This window comes from Passer montanus, unplaced genomic scaffold (assembly GCF_014805655.1).
Source record: "Passer montanus isolate IOZ18808 unplaced genomic scaffold, ASM1480565v1 scaffold11, whole genome shotgun sequence".
NCBI classification, from domain to species: Eukaryota; Metazoa; Chordata; class Aves; order Passeriformes; family Passeridae; genus Passer; species Passer montanus.
In genome coordinates, this window is record NW_024357613.1 from 13,149,555 (window position 1) to 13,165,927 (window position 16,373).

The 16,373-nt window shown below is 36.9% G+C and overlaps 1 protein-coding gene across 1 annotated transcript in view; it reads left to right on the forward strand.

Moving 5' to 3' along the window:
- The window catches only part of ME1 (malic enzyme 1), a 156,041-nt gene that overhangs the window by 66,317 nt on the left and 73,351 nt on the right, over window positions 1-16,373 (forward strand). The window contains exon 5 of the mRNA XM_039727504.1: window positions 623-784. Within this exon, the coding sequence (XP_039583438.1) occupies window positions 623-784 (162 nt within the window). The remainder of the gene's footprint in view (window positions 1-622; window positions 785-16,373) is intronic.

Here is a 16,373-nt window from a genome sequence, read left to right on the forward strand (position 1 = left end):
GAGCATTTCTCTCCTTTATTATGAAAAGTCTTTCTTATTAGCATAGACAGTTTTTGGGGTTCACTAAATTATTATATTTCTGTCAATGAGAGCACATGCTTCCTGATATGTATAAGTGTGATGGAGTGTGTTATTTACTCAAGGGAGGAAGACGTACATCTTTGAAGGGTAAGAACCAGGTGCTTGTAGACAGCTGTGACAAAGGCCAGTAGGAGTGACTGGCTCTGGTTCTGCTGAAAACAGACATGACCCAGGAGTTTGTGGTTCTTCTTTTTTTTGGGATAGCTTCCTTTCCCTTCCTATTCTGTTTTCATACTGTTGACAGAAAAAATGTGAGAGGGAACAATGCCAGTTCTCTTGTAATGTAATACTAAATGCCTCTCTTGTGTATTTGTAAAAGTTTTGTATGAAAGGCCCATTTACAGTGAAGCAAGAGTCTAAAATAGTGTAACAAAACCACAGTAAAATATAATAAAACTATTTTTGCTTTTGTTGTACTATTGATTTGTTTGCACCTGTTACAGTTTTTACATGTAAAACAAAAAATGTAAGAAAATAATGGAATACATGGTACATACAGGCAAGGAAGTGATTTTTACAGTGCCTTCATTTCTTCCTCCAGGCTATTGTGGTGACTGATGGTGAACGTATTCTTGGGCTTGGAGACCTTGGCTGTTATGGAATGGGCATTCCTGTTGGTAAACTGGCACTTTATACAGCATGTGGAGGAGTGAAACCTCATGAGTGTCTACCAGTGATGTTGGATGTGGGAACAGATAATGAGGTAAATCCTTTTCTGAGGTGTAGTGAAGGGTTTTTGTTACAATACTGGCTTTGACTCTGTGCAAACTAAAAAGTCATAAGGAAAATGTCTCATCCTAATATACAGTGTAGACATACTCATCCTAATGTGCAGTGTAGACTGTTTTGTAATGTTTAAGTAATTAAGGACACTGTTGTCTGTAAAAATGTGCTGCATACACTGTACATGTTAAAATGTGGTATAGGTAATTTGGTCTCAAGAAAAGGAGAATGATAGAGTTCAAAATATAATTCAAGGCAGGATACTTTCTCCACCTCTGTGGATAGATAGAAGGCAGGAGACTAGAGATAGTGGTAAAAGTAATCTCACCCCTAAAGAGTTACAGCTGTGCCAATTAGCAAGCATTAAGAACAAGCCTGCCCTTAATAGGCCACAGCTGGAGCCAATTAAGAGGGGTATTATAAAAGAGCAGGTTGGCTGGTTGAGAGGGGAGATGGAGTTTGTTGGCTGTGTTGAGAAGGAGTCAGTGCTGTGAGGGGCTGCCCATGAGATATCTCCAAGAAGGTATGAAACCTTTGTAATAGGACGGCAACACACTTCTGTCACTGAATTTCTCTAATGTGATTTTCAATGTGAAGTTTGAATTCAGATTCAGAATAATTATGCCCCTCATTTTGGTGAACTGCTTGAGGCTATAGTCTGATTTGTGCTGGCATGATGTGCCTGTGTAATTTGTTGTATGTTCCCTGTAGTTATAAAAAGCACTGTAAATTTCACCCAAGTGCTTCAAGTAGGTGGATCTTACCCTCTCTAACTTGGCTTCCCATTTGTGTGAAATTCAGAGATTTCAACTTGTAGAAAATTGGCTCTCTTCTTTCTAGTACTCTTGGGATTACTTGGCCTTGATCTTCCTTTTTTTTTTTTTGTCTGAAAGAATATTTGAATACTTGAAGACTCTGAATTATGTAAAGTTAAAAAAAAAATCACCTGCAATGTATTTATGCTTTTGTAGAAGTAAAGATGTTGTATTATAAATGATACATGTGTTAAACTGTATGCATGACAAATGTATCAGAGATCGATGTGTATTGTAGCTGAACAAAGCATTCCTGCACCAGTAAATTTAGCTCGGGCTTCTGGATTGTTTGGTTGGGTGTGTACAGCTTCAGCTTCACACACACCCTCACCCCTGCCCCAGTGGGGTCATTTAGATACTGCATGATGAAAGCACTACTGAACAAGAAACGTCTGCTCCCCTCTCTCTCTGTCCCACCAGAGCCCCCTTTTAAAAACAAGCTTTCTTGTGATGTGTCTGAACACTGTAGCAAGTTGACATATCATTCACATATAATTCTCATTAGATATAAAATATTTTTAATTTTGGTTTGAGCAGTTATTTTGGTTTTGAGCAGTTGGGCCAGTTTTGTAATCTATTAATGAATGTTTCTCGGCAGTTAATTGCATTGGCTACTTGTGACACTTCAGTAGACTTTTCATTTTGCTTTTATGCTTGTGTTTTATAGTAATTTTAAATTTTTGTAGTATATTATTTGCTTGAAAGATACCAAACATCTGTATATACACACAGCAACAGCAAAATGGGCTTATCCATGCTAGTAGCCCAACTTTTATGTCACTGTTCATGTAATTAAGCATTGAGTTCAATGTCTGTGAAGGAGTGGCACACAAAGTATTACAATGGGCATAAAATTTGTGTGACCTGAAGTTTATTGATGCTCTGAAATATCTTCTGATCAGGAGGATGCCTTTTGGCTTTTTTTCATTTTGGGATATGGCTTCTTATTAAGACCATAGGGAATGAGACCCCTGAATTCGGCTCTTGGGATGTGAACAGGTGTGACTTTGTTGCTGTACCCCTTAACTAATTACAGGACATGGGCCTGACAGTATTCATTAATGGGAGTTTGGCTATAGGTCTCAGGCTTCTTTAGTCAAAGTTAGGGATCCTGGGGCACCATCTCTCTTAGTTTCTTCCCTCAACACTCTTCCTCTCACCCAGTGGCACATACCTGTTCCTTCCTTAACACTTATGTTCAGGTAACCAGTTGATGAGTCACTATAGAGAACTGAAATGACCAAAAAGCATCCATATTTTGCTGGCTAAACTGATTATATTAGGCCAATCTGACATGGAGTTGCATTGCAATTCCTTATCTTTAAAGCTACTCTTGAACAAATAAGTATATTGTTAGGCTGTATTTTCTTAGCCTAGTCAGGATTTTCCACAGTAAGACACAATAGAAATCACTCTTAAAACTTGTGCATATATAAATAATAATTATGCTGAACATGTTTTTTAAAATGTGCAGATGTTTTCCATTTAGATTAGTTCCTTCTCCCATTCTGTGGGGGCCTCCCTGCTTCAAAGGAAGTTTTAAAAATGTACTTTTGGCAACTATAATGCGGAGGTGCACAACCTGCAAATTTTCCAGGAAGACTCAAAAGCAGATTGCAAGAAACCCCCAACTTCACAAGCTGTCATGCTATATTGTTTTGTTGGGTACAGAACTCAAAACACATAACTTTGAGGAGCAACTCACTCCGTTTGAGATGGTTATTAAAGTCCTTGTTACTGTTAGTTTTAGCAGAGGTATTTTTAGCTAGGATATTATCCTCTTACTCATAAAATCAAGGAAAGAAAAGAGAAGCAAGTAGAGCATTTTTATACAATTGCCTAGATAATAAGCAAGAGAAATGGAAACTGCTTATTTATGGTTAAAAACTTGACCTAGTTGAAAGTCCCGTGTGACCAAGCCAGTAAATGGTTCCATGTAGTCAGTGTGGGACTGAGCATCCAAAAGAAGTGGTGTTGACTGCTGCCAAAAATAACAGGCCTGTTTTGTAAGGTATTGACAGGGCGAGTCATTACTGAGGAACATTTTTATTCAAAGCATTTAAAACATTATTTGGAGTACTGCTAGTTATTTACTACAAACCATGGCAATCTCACTAAAAGTTATGCCTTACCAGTAGACATGTATATTTTAGGTGTGAGGGTGGTGCTTCTTAGTTGGGATTTCAGTGCAATGAAAACATACTGAGGCATTACTCGGAGTGCTGATATGAAAGTGTTGTTGGAAATCCTGAGGTGGTATGATCTCTAGATCGTGAGTGTTCATCTGATTTTGCAGAGATATATATTAAATTACCTTGCAATGTTTAAAGAAATCAGCTGTGGAAGAAAAATGAATAATTGTCAAGATACACAAAGCTGCAATTTAGTGGCGATCTACCTGAAACACATGTTCAGCACTGGAAGAGGGATGGTTTAAGGAGGATGGAAATAATCAAGCTGGATCAAAGGGAAACATTTAAACATCAACATTTGAGTGGTGATTGTTTTCTGCTCCAAAGATCTGAATGAACTCTCACAAAATAAACAATCTTGATTGTTTATTTTGTGAGAGTTCATTCAGATCTTTGGAGTAGAAAACAATGTTGAGACAAGCCTTGGTTAAAAATCAGTCTGGCTTAAAGGGATGTGGAAAGTGGCAGTTTAATAAAACCAGTTGAGACAAGCCTTCGTTAAAAATCAGTCTGGCTTAAAGGGATGTGGAAAGTGGCAGTTTAATAAAACCAACCAAACAGCAGAGCCAATTCTTAGTAATAGAAATCAAGGTCAAAACCTATAGGCAGTAAAAAAGCAAAAGACACTAAAGAAAAGTAACTTAATGAAAATATGAATAGTAAGAATGAAGTTTTCTGTTTTTCCTGATGCTTATCCTTAGTGATGGTACATATGGAAGTATTAGATTGTCCCTATAAATATGGTAGATACTTCTTAATTCTAAGTTTTATCTATCTTGGCAAGAAGATTATCTTTTTTTCCCATTTTATTAACAGCAAATGAATATGTTGAAAAAGCTTTAAAAGTTTGTCAAGATCCTTAAATCAGAATGTCCAAATAATGCTTTGTCAGTTATTTTTTAAAAAGATGTAGTAAAAGCTTTCTCTGTACCATGCTGAGCTGGGTGTGGAGGAAGTATTAGTTTTTTCTTAGGTGGATCTGGGATGAATTGAAAAAAATCTGGAAGATTAGATTAAAGGTAAGGCTCTTATTGAAATTGCAATGATTCTGGTCCGTTGAGGGTTTTCAGAATTTCGGTTGACTTATTTTTTTACCCTTGATTGGATTCTTACTGTTTCTTTTAAGAAACAAGAATAATGAAAAAGCAAACCAGGCCTCCTGTAATACTGGAGAAAATGCAATTTAACATATGTATTTCTGTGAGGAATAATAAAACACTTGTGGGTTTTTTTTCAGCTCTGCAATGTTCACTATCTTTATCAGTGACTTGGAGGCAATATTTTATTGTTCAAGGGTCACAAAAGAGACATGGTCTAGTTAAAGTACTATTATCCAGACAGAGGAGTAATGAAATCTGGCAAGATTGATGCCTTATGTTATACAGAAGTCAGACCAATGGTGAAAGGGTTTATTTTGACCATAAAAATTTTTAATCTAATACTGAATGCTTAGCAGAGGAATGAGAACTGTGTTTATTTGATACCTTAGAAAAGAAGGTTTGACAAGGTCATGGCTGCCAGGCCAATTCTAAACTAATCGCATGTGTAAATGCAATATTGGCAGTGGCTAGTTGTGGGAGATTTGGGAAGATTGTGTGTTAGTTTCAAATTTAAACCGTTTACCATGAATTTCAATTTAGGTAGAAAGCATCCAGCTCTTTCAAACAATACCTTTACACAATATGGAAGAGCCGGGACAGCTCATATTGAAAGGACTTTTTACACAGGCAGTTCTAGCAGAAGACATCATGGTGCTCCGAGCACCAGCACAGTGCCATGTGGATTGCCCAGGGGTCAGAGTGGATTCCAGCTGCAGCTGCAATGGCTGCAAGGAAGCTGGACACACAAATATTCTCTTGCCCTGTGTAGATACAGCTAAAAAACTGATGGGTAACATATATATGCCCTTAATGTGCAGATGAATCATGATGGCCAGTTTGCTTTTTAAAAATGTGTATCTTCTCCAAAGAGACACATTTCTAAAAACGTGATGTCTTCTCCAAAGTAATAAGAGATAGGATGAGAGAACATGGCATGAAGCTGCACCGGGTGGGTTTTATGTGGGATATTAGGAAGAATTTTTTCACAGAAGGGGTTGTTAAACATTGGAACAGACTGCCCAGGGAAGTGGTAGAGTCCCCACCCCTGGAAGTATTTAAAAGCTATGTAGTTGGTGCTTAGAGACATGGTTTAGTGCTGGACTTGGCAGTACTGGGTTAACAGTTGGACTCACTGATCTTAAAGGTATTTTCTGACCTAAGTAATTCTATAATTCTATGATTTAAGCACTGAAAAGTGCACAAGAGGGAGAAATGTGCAGGACAGCTGTTAGGGCAGCTACTCCTTCCTCTGTGACAGTTCAGGGACTTGTGGGTTGCTATTTCAAGTTGTTTCCTGCATGCTTGCTTTGGAATATCTTTTTCTCTTAACTTACTAAAATACTGAAGTACAGGAATGTGACGGTTCTCACAGTTGCCCTAAATAGGTCAATGAGCATGCCTGGGCTGGCAGTTCTGACTCCTCTGGAGGAATGACAGGCATCTGTGCTGGAATATGCAGTCCAGAAAAGCTGAAGTGCAAATTCAAGCTCATCTTTTCAGTTTGTTCTAGTTAGCTTTCTGTATTTCCCCATATTATTTCCAACTGTTGTAAGAATTAGTACTACCCTTCCAAGATTCTTACTCTTGAGGAGTACTTACACATAAATGTGCAAATGAAAACTGATGAGAAAACAGAAACAAACCTGATTTTATTATTCATATTTCAACCAAAACAGAAACCTGGACAGTAGAAAACTGATTGTAGAGGAAAGCTGCAATTTCATACCTTATCAATCTGAAGATACAAATGCGTCAAGTAAATAATTTAAATTGTGCAGAGCTGCAGGGATTTCTAAATAAAAGAAAATCACAATTTGCATTCATATGTAGAGTTGTGGCACTTTTGCATTTTTTTTTTTAATGTAGTAAATATGTAATGGGAATGATTATGCTCTCTGGTTTTAAAAAGGTCCTGTGGCCTTCCCCTTGAATGATGATTGTTAGTACTGGAGACATTTCAGTGACAGTTTTACTGTAACATAGCAGTAACAGTTCCTGAATTCTGTGAATAGAGGTTGGTCCCATCTATATAAAAATAATCTATTTTTGTATCTGGTGTATATATGAGAATCTCATTTCTAGGTTATATTCTCCAGTGTGTTCCCTAGTAGTTTTGCACGTTTCTGCAACAGAAATGACACCTATGTGTGATCAGAACAGGTTCTATGTGCAGCTTTTCATTTATGTGTGTTGAAATGTTACTGACCATATTAACCTTTTTAACATGCTCCACAAAATAGTCAGGCCAAGGAAAGTGCTCAGAGGTAATGGTGTGGCTCAATGGTGCTGAGTTCCAAGCATTAATTAACATTTGTAAAACTACTGATGGAGTAAATATTCTGTGTTTTTTATTTTTTGATTGCTGCCTGTCTGTGCCAGTCTGGAAGGAGATAATTGCACTTTCCTTTACCAGTTAAATTTTATTTTACAAGTGGATTTTTTTCTCCTTAGATCTTGCTGCTGTACTGCCTTCCCTGGTAGTATACAGTCAGCACTTGATGAAGGGAGAAAATAGATGACCATTCCTTTCTTCCCCTTTCTGAACTTTGGGTTGGCAAGAAAACAATGTGATTGGATACAAGTTTCTTTAGAGTCAGTGTCATGAGTAATTTTTTCCATTCTCTCTTCAGTGTTAAGAAGTATTGAAAAGTAAAGTGATATCTGAGCTCAAAGTCCTGTCTAGCCCATTGTGAAGGAGAAAAAGCCCACACTGGTTTATTTTGTCAACGTAGTCTCCTTTTAAGTCAGTTCAATTATTTGAAGTGGACTGAGTTTGTGTTAGAAGAGGGAATGGACACTGATTTTATAGATGCATGTTCTAAAATTGAGGGGTTTAGTGTTATCTTTCCAGTGTGTTACAAAATATCCACATCTAAAATAAATATGGCATCATCAATCTCTCCTAAACATGCTTTATTTATGTAACATGAACTCCTGGAACTGTGTCAGCATCCATATTACACTTGCAGACTTAAAAAATGCTCTGAAGAAGGGATGGCACTTACATCCAGACTCATCATTTTCCCCCAGTGCAGGGACTGGTGGCTGACATGTTTGAGTGGATCGTGAGTATCTGACAGTGGATGTTTGTCAGTAATTTTTGAAAGTTTTTCTAGTCCTGCTCTTTAGTGCTCTTATTGAATAGCTACAATTTGTCTGTAATACATTCACAACTTCAAAATTTCATAAGTTATTTTTACTCAGTGTTTTTACTCAGATGGGTTGAGAATTTTTAAGTATAGTAATAAATCTAGATTTACCCAAGATACTGATATTTCCAGTGTGTTTCAGTCTTCTAAAGACAACCTCTTTGAGTTTGTTGTCTATTTTGTCCCTAGACTTCTGCAATTTTTAATTACTTTTTCTTCTGTATCTTCTGTCTTACTATGAATTTCCGTGGCCCTATTAAACCTTCAAGAAGACTGTGTACAAATGTCCTCTGCTTCCTAGGGAATGCGTTCTACTAATGATATATTAAGAGAGCTGAAAAACAAAACATTGCCTACCCCTTTTATGAAGTAATTGTACCCAGAGGGGAACAGCATTTCCCACAGTATTTAGAACTGTTAAAAGTTTTGACTTCTTTTCAAATGTGGAAGATCATTTGCTATTCTTTACATGGTTTTCCCAGGGGACCATATTGCATCTCCTCTCTTGTTTTCGTTTAGCTGCTTTTCTCATATTTTGTTAGGCATACATCAGCAGCTGTGAGTACCAGTGCTTTTACCAATAAAACTCAAATATAAATGGGCCTGGATTTTAAACATTTTTTCTCTTTAAATATTTTTCTTCATTTCAGAATATGTACACTATCAGCATTTTCTTGAATGTTGCAGTCACTTGTAATGGCCTTTGTTCTTTACTGTTGCAGTAGAAAGGCATTCTGTGTTTACATTGCTACTGTTATGGTGCTCATCTTCTTTTACCCTAATAGGGGGTGAAAAATACCTTGATCCTCATTTCCTGTCAGTAGCAAAAGTACTTACAGTCCTTTCTAAATACATTAAAAAAACAATGGGGAAATATTTTTTTTTCACCAAGAACTTACTATTATTATTGTACAACAAAATGTTATTGCATTTTTTAAAAATTCATCCAGTTGTTCCAGTATAATTAAAATAAAGGAGACTTTTAAGTACATATGATCTTTTTAGGATGCATGTTGTATGAAATACAAAAATACATCCTTTTATTGTTGTATATTTCAGTGCCAGACTTACATCCACCATCATTCTCAATTGCCTTTCCTGAAGTTCTCTTATGCTTTCATAAATTACTAAAGATGTGTTTGCAGTCTTCTTGTAACCATGCAGCTTTTCCATGGTGCCTGTGTACTAAACCCAAATCTAGACTTTTCTGGTATACCCACTTAGGCAGCAATGTTTCTGCCTCTTTCTTTCCCATACTTAAGGTTCATTGGAATGGACAGTCATAATCTTGTGTTTGAATGATTAGTCTTGAGAGTCTGGAGCCAAACGAGGTAAGCTCAGAAAGACTTAAAAAGAGATGTGGAGCTTTTCATCTTAACCTAAGCTAGTCCTCCTAAGCTAATTTTGTAAGGGGAACAGGTGCTGCTTCTTGTAGAGGAAATGTCTCAAATGGGTCTGATAAATTGTATTTTAAAATGTTTTTTAATATTTTAACTTGTTGACTATAAAGAGAGCCCAGACTAGTTTAGATGTAGAAGTATCCAGTATAGGTTCTTAAGTTAGCTAACGTGAATTCATACACAGTTTGCCCTTCACTCGCCTCTCTCTGCATCTGATATGTGGTTACTGTGTGACTCAGGAGACTTTGACAGAGACTGAAACTTGGTTTTGAACTTATGTCAACCTCTTATTAAACAAACTTGTTATCTTTGAGAAGTGTCATTCTGCTGCACTTTGAGAAATGCCATTCCACTGCTTAGTGCGTGAGAAGACCTCAGCAATTGTCTGCTACTTTTGATCTACTTTCATCCTTTAAATATTGTCATTTTGGCTAGGAATATATGGTATTCTTTTTCTGAGACTGTTAATTTATTATTGTGAAATTTTCTATTTATCATTATTTCTTTTGTGAAATGTTCTATTTTGTTAGACCACGGAAAATATGACAAAACTAGGTGGTGCCTCAGATTTTCACATTTACCAAACAATGTGTTGGCAATGATTTTTAAGACCTGAGAAGCTGAAGAGAAAAGGGTTTTAGAAGAAAGAATATAGGTGGATTTAAGTGACACAGGATTGAAGTGTCAGTTTCAGCTGACACTAGAGAGAACGAGCTGTGTACTTATGTTAAAGGCAGTTCTGTCAGTCCATTTAATTTCTTCTTACTTGACTTTCCAGAGCAAGGGGATCTATGAAAGTGGGCAGAAATTCATATCTGGAAATGCTTATTTTGGAATACATGCATGAATATCCTTAGACTAAATTGATGGCAGACTTTGTTTGAAGATACATTGGACATATCCAATTCTTTATGTTCAGAAGACAGCAACAGATAGTGTTTGTTTTCATTGGCTTTCACAGTAACTGCTGTCAACCTCCTCAGCAATTTCACAGGCAGTGGGGAAGACAAGAGAAGGAATGGGTATAAATAGAGCTATTATCACAGAAGGTGGGAAAACGTATTATTTATGGCTCCACATAAGACAGCCTAGCATCTGGGACAAAGTTGTCACGCTTGATTTGTAAAGGTGCTCGTATAATTGTTGGCCTTGCACTAACACTTGTGCTTTGTGCACAGAATGACTTTCTTTTTTTGACTAGTGATATGACAGATTGAGATGCCAGCACCAAAATAATATCAACATATTTTTTCAGTCCAGGGGACACTGTTGATGTGACTTGTTGGTGTTGGAAGAGGTCCAACCCATTTGGCTCTAAGGAGGAAAATGTCTGAATGTCAGCACAGGAGACAGGGATGTCAGGGTCAAAGGAAAGACCATGTGGAAATAGCTTATGGAAGTAAATGAAATAAATAGACATAAGTTTAATAAAACTGATGAGAGGTCAAAACAAGTGGTGGGGATTTGTAGTTACATGTGAATGGAAAAAAAATAAAACCAAAATATTGGAACTGTTGGGATAGAAATTAGCTATACTGGTAACCTAGAACAAGATTTTCAGTTCTGTAAATGGTATCTGTTGATATGTTAAAATTCTGTTCAATCTGATGAACTTGAGACTCTCTGCTGTCATAATGTGCGAGCCGATAAAATATTAGCAAAATCCTCTTAGTATAATATTGAATATGAGTGAAAAAGGTCTTTGAAGGTTTTTTAAGGCTTATGTTATCTTTGTAATTTTTCAGATGAAGAAAAATTATTAAGATGGCATTCTTCTGAATGTTGCTAATTAATAACAAGCCTTTATTGGTGTCATCTTCAAAACAATAAGTCTTTACATTATGCTGATTCACTTTGTTGGTAGTTCTCTTTTTGATTTTGGTTTTGTTTGGGATTCTTCTCTGTATTTTTGTCTGGCTTTGAAAGCTGGATGAATTCTTATAATTAGACATTCCAGTTACCTATCCTAAACAAAATTTGTAAATGTAAGTGCATGAACATAAAGGGAATGATATATGTTTCTCGGTTTGCAAAAGTAGTATAGAGAAGTTAGATGTATTAAAAGTGTTTGAATCACCCCAAGCAGCTGTATTTTGTCACTCTCTTGATTAAGCTAAAAAATGTAATATATTGAGGTAGCTACACTCCTGCTAAGTAAAGGGGAAAAAAACTATAAATATCTCCAACTTCTCTAAAGCATTGCACTGAGGCTAAACTTGTTCTTTAGGGTACTGTGTAGGCTGCCATGAGTACTGCTTGGGCTCTTTAAGAAGAGTATTGTTTGGCCACCTTCTGTGATTTATTATAAGCACTTATGGCTGGACCTTTAAGTAGGTTTTAGAATGTCTTCTCTCATGGTTTTTGAGAGCAAGAAACTTCTGAAACTTTGGTTGCAGTAATCTATTTTTGTAGCTTCCGCTTCCCATTATCCATCAGCTGTATTTCAAAGTGTAGGGTATTGTAACATGTTTCTTGATGTGTGACAGGATATGTGACTGAGATTTAAGCCATATAGCAGCTGTGGATCATGAAGAAGAAACTGTAGTCATTAACTCTGTGGTGCCTGAGGGGGTCAGTTTTGTAGGGAGCTTAATGGTCTACCTGCGCCTTTTCTGTGAGTCAGTAAGGGCTTTTATAGAAAGTAGATATCAGGAGTTTTAGGAGATTTCTTGTGAGATTTCTTCTGCAAATTATATTAATAAAATACATGAGATTTCTCAGATTTCTTTTCTGACTATTGTTTGTATGTTAAAATATTAGCGATTACATGCAGGACAATGTGCTGAAGTCCTAAACGATGTTGGATTCTTCAGGACTATTGTTTTCTCAATAGGCAAATAATTAACTTTTTCAAGAAATGCCACTGGCATGCAGACAACCATTTGTTTTCAGTTTTACTGTGTAAAAGAGTTATGCATGCTAAAATTGTGTCTGATGAAATGTTCCTCCAAAACCATGGTTCTGAGTGTCTTCCAAGTTCCAACTCAAATTACAGACATTTGTGGAACTGGCATTGTCCCTATCCCTCCAGACAGATGTTAACATCAGGAGAGGTCTCTCAGACTATTAAACATAATGCAGAATATTTCTCTTGCTATTTTGCTTTGTTTTGTTTTCTTAAAATGCACAATGAATTACCCTCCCTGTGTTCCTTGCTAACTCTGCTAGATATGGTTCTGGTAGCAGGTTGAATCATAGAATCATTTAGATTTGAAAAGACCTATAAGATCACTGGGTCCCACTGTTAAGCTAGCTCTGCCAAGTCCACCATTAAACCATGTCCTGAAGTGCCACATGTACTTTTAAATACCTCCGGGGATGGGAACTCAACCACTTCCCTGGGCAGCTTGTTCTGATCCCTGAGAAGCTGTTCTGTAAAGAACATGTACTTCATCCATGGTGACAGTGCCCTGTTCATAGAAAGCATTCCATTATTTTCAGATTGCCACAATTAACACAGGAAATGGATCTTTCTATACTTTTTCTCAGTATTTTTCCAAGATTAGAAGTTATTTCCCCTTCATCCTATGTGCCTTAGTTATGAGCTGCTTGTGACAGCTGCTACTTGGTGCATAAGTAAATGTAGATTTAAAAGAAAAACCTTTTGAATCCCTATGGTGGTGATACACAAGCATGGTACTACGAGAACTCTGGTGCTTTAAAGATCAGTCTAACAAGGAATTTATTATGTTAGTTTTGAAGCTAACTTTATGTAATGGAAGATGTTGGCACAATTGTCTGTTTAGAATTGAAAAACTTTTTAGATGTTCATTTTCTAGTATGAAAAATTATCAACCAAACTTGCTAGATTTGAAAGCAGTTTTTTCTTTTTTGAATTATGGTACTTTCATAAACAACATCTAATCCAATCCTCAGGAAAATATCTTTTCTCCTTATGAACAGGGTATGACTCATGATGGCTATTCTCTGAAACATATTTCTAATAGTTTTTAGAAGTTAAACTGGCTGAAAATAATCAATGTAAGCTGTTTGACCTGAAAAAAGGTTCCAATGGCATTTAAGTTTCAGGGAAATGGCATTATTTTTTGCTTTATCTGTTGGCTAGCAAAGTTGTGCTTGAGGTATGTTTCACTACTCAGCTCTTCCTAGGTCTTTCCTGTTTGGAAACTGTCATAAAGATTGAGGTGCACTGAGCAGTTTTTGCCTGATTTTCCAAGTAAATTTACTGCAAGATTTATTTTTTTTTTATGTCAGTGGTAACTTACTGAAAAAGCTTTGTTATTGTTGTGTGAGTCTCTTGTACTGTGTACTGGTGGTGGAACAAAAGTCAAATTGCTCTGAAACATATATAATTCATCTGATGTCAGATGTGTTATTGCTTTAAGATTTTTTAAATTTTAGTATTCAATATCAAGTATGGAAATATATTGTTAGCCTAGCTGTAGTGTGTATTACTTGTAGTTTTCAGAGCCCACTACTTAAGTAGAGAGGTTCAGGTGTCATTGTGAATTCGAGTTTGTTTCAAAAGGAACCTCTTGGGCATATGCATCATTAATGGACCACTGGCTGTAATTAGTGTTATGTATTTCAAGTGCTCAGAAATCTTGAATTACACTTAAAAATCATAAGAAATTTTCTATAAAAGTATAATTTCTATTAAATATTTTATCATTCCCAGAATTTTGAAGTTTAGCTATGAGAGTGACTCAGGTGTATCTAGAGACTCACACCAGAAGGCAACACTGCTCTCTGCCCCTGCACCATCAACAGCCCTTGAGCTCTTCATCCATCACTTGGTTCCACAAACTGACTCGTGGACACAAGTGAGTCATGCCCTAAACACAAATGCATTGTCTGACTTGGAAGAGGCATCAGTCCCTTGAAAAACCAAGTGCATCTTGCCTCTTGCTGCTGCAAATTTCTGTCTTTGGATTTTGCACTTGGTGATCCCTTGCTAATGAGGGCTCACATAACCAGACAGTTGTGTATCTCAGGTATGTTTGTAAATGTTACCCTCAGGAGGCCGAGTGCTCTTTAGCTTTGCGTGCTCATTCACAGCAATGTGTCTGACTTCCTGGAAGAGCCCTTCTGGTAGCCATGGCACGGGATGGAGGGATGAGGCAGATGGTGCCGTGCGAGGGGGCTGGAGGCTGGTGCCCCTGGGCACACAGCCACAGCCTGCCCGCAGCACTCGCACACTGGGGCCTTTATGCAGTGCCACATACATGCGCCGGAAACATCCCACAGAATGTCCTTGGCACAGCCTGGCTTTGTGCAGTCTTGCTTGGGGATGGGCTGTGGTAATTTCATAGCGTGTTACAAGATTCCTTCATGAGGCATTCTTTCCAGCCATTAGAGGGATTTTTATTTTGTTGTTAAAGTTCGCTGGAGCTGACAGTTTTTCAGCTGGGCAGGGCTGTCTGCATGCGTGGGAAATCACTGGAATATAAGCGACAAGGTTCAGTGAGCATTCGAAGCTACAGCTGGTAATTCCTCTTCAGGTTAGAAATGAGTAAGATCCCTGAGCAGAAGCAAGCACAGGAAGTAAAGGTCACATTGACACTTTAATAACCTCATGAAATTAAATAACAAGTTGAGATTAATAAATGAAGCCTGTCTTTAAGGAAAAATAATTTAAAAAGTCTAGTCCAGGCATGCAAATCTGTAGTATCATTATACATACATGAAAGAGAATATATTCTCTGTATTTTTTACCACAACCTTAAATTCTTTTAAGCAGCATTTTTAAACACCATAACTATTTTTCTGTTACATTAGGATATTGCTTCGACAGAGTTTTAATAAATTTTTGTATTTTGAACTGCCTCAAAAATTCATAATACTCTTTGTTAATAACTTTATTCCACAGAAGTAATTATTTTCAAGCACCGCATTCAAGACTGATTACAAAGGAGCACTATGAATGTATTATCTTTTAAACTCGTGATTATTGAAGGTCTAGAATTTTCTCTGAACAGACAAAGGACAATTTTCAGTGATGTTTTTAGGGTTAGAGGTGGGAAAATAGTAATTATAGTATGGCCATATCTTTGTCTCTAAAGAATTGATAGCCACTTGATTTTGGGAAGGTGAGCACACTCAAATGTTAAAACTCATGTCCATTGTGTAGGGTTTTTCAACCTTTTTTATAGCTAGAATGGCCCATTTTTGACATTATATTTTGGGATCTTTTGTGACGTCCTGTCCTGTGGAGGAGCCCGTGGAGGAAACTGAGAGACAAAGAGAGCTACTACCCTGTATGCCAATACCTGTTTTTTTGGAGATACAAATAATACTAATACTAGATAAAATATCAGCTGAGACTCCCAAAGATGAGCTCTCCTTCTTTTAGGGAGAAACAGAGAGTAAGGCTCCTTTTTTCCTTGCAAGTGGCCCCTTGCTAACATTTGCAAATGTGTTGATAAAGGTCTGGTGTTTAGATAGGAGGGGCCGTGATTTCTTAGTGAGTATGTCATATGGCTAGTGTAATTCAAAGAAAACAAAATTTCAGAAAAAGTCTTTAGTTCTTTGATTATGCAACTTATTTTGCAAAGTATTCTACACCCTCAAACCCAATTACTAGCATTAAACCCATCCAAAGTTCACTTAGCACTTGGAAACACAGAATTTGTTACACATTTTAAGGGCATCATCCTGTATTTCAGGCTTCAAAACAAGCTTATTCAAAGAAAAGGAAAGGCCTTCTAGTCTAGTGTAAGCTGAAGTCTTACACACTCTTTTTAATGCCGTGAAAAACACTTTGCAGCTGTAAGAAGTTCTTGAAGGACAGAAAATCATGATTCAGCATGTTAATGCTTACAAACTGAAACTTTAAATGAATGCAGATTGATTACTGGATAATGAGTATTGATGAAAGCTGAAATTAAGTCCAAAACATTGGCATGTTCCTAACTGGCTAACTGTTTTTATTGGAAAAAGTTTCACATCAAGA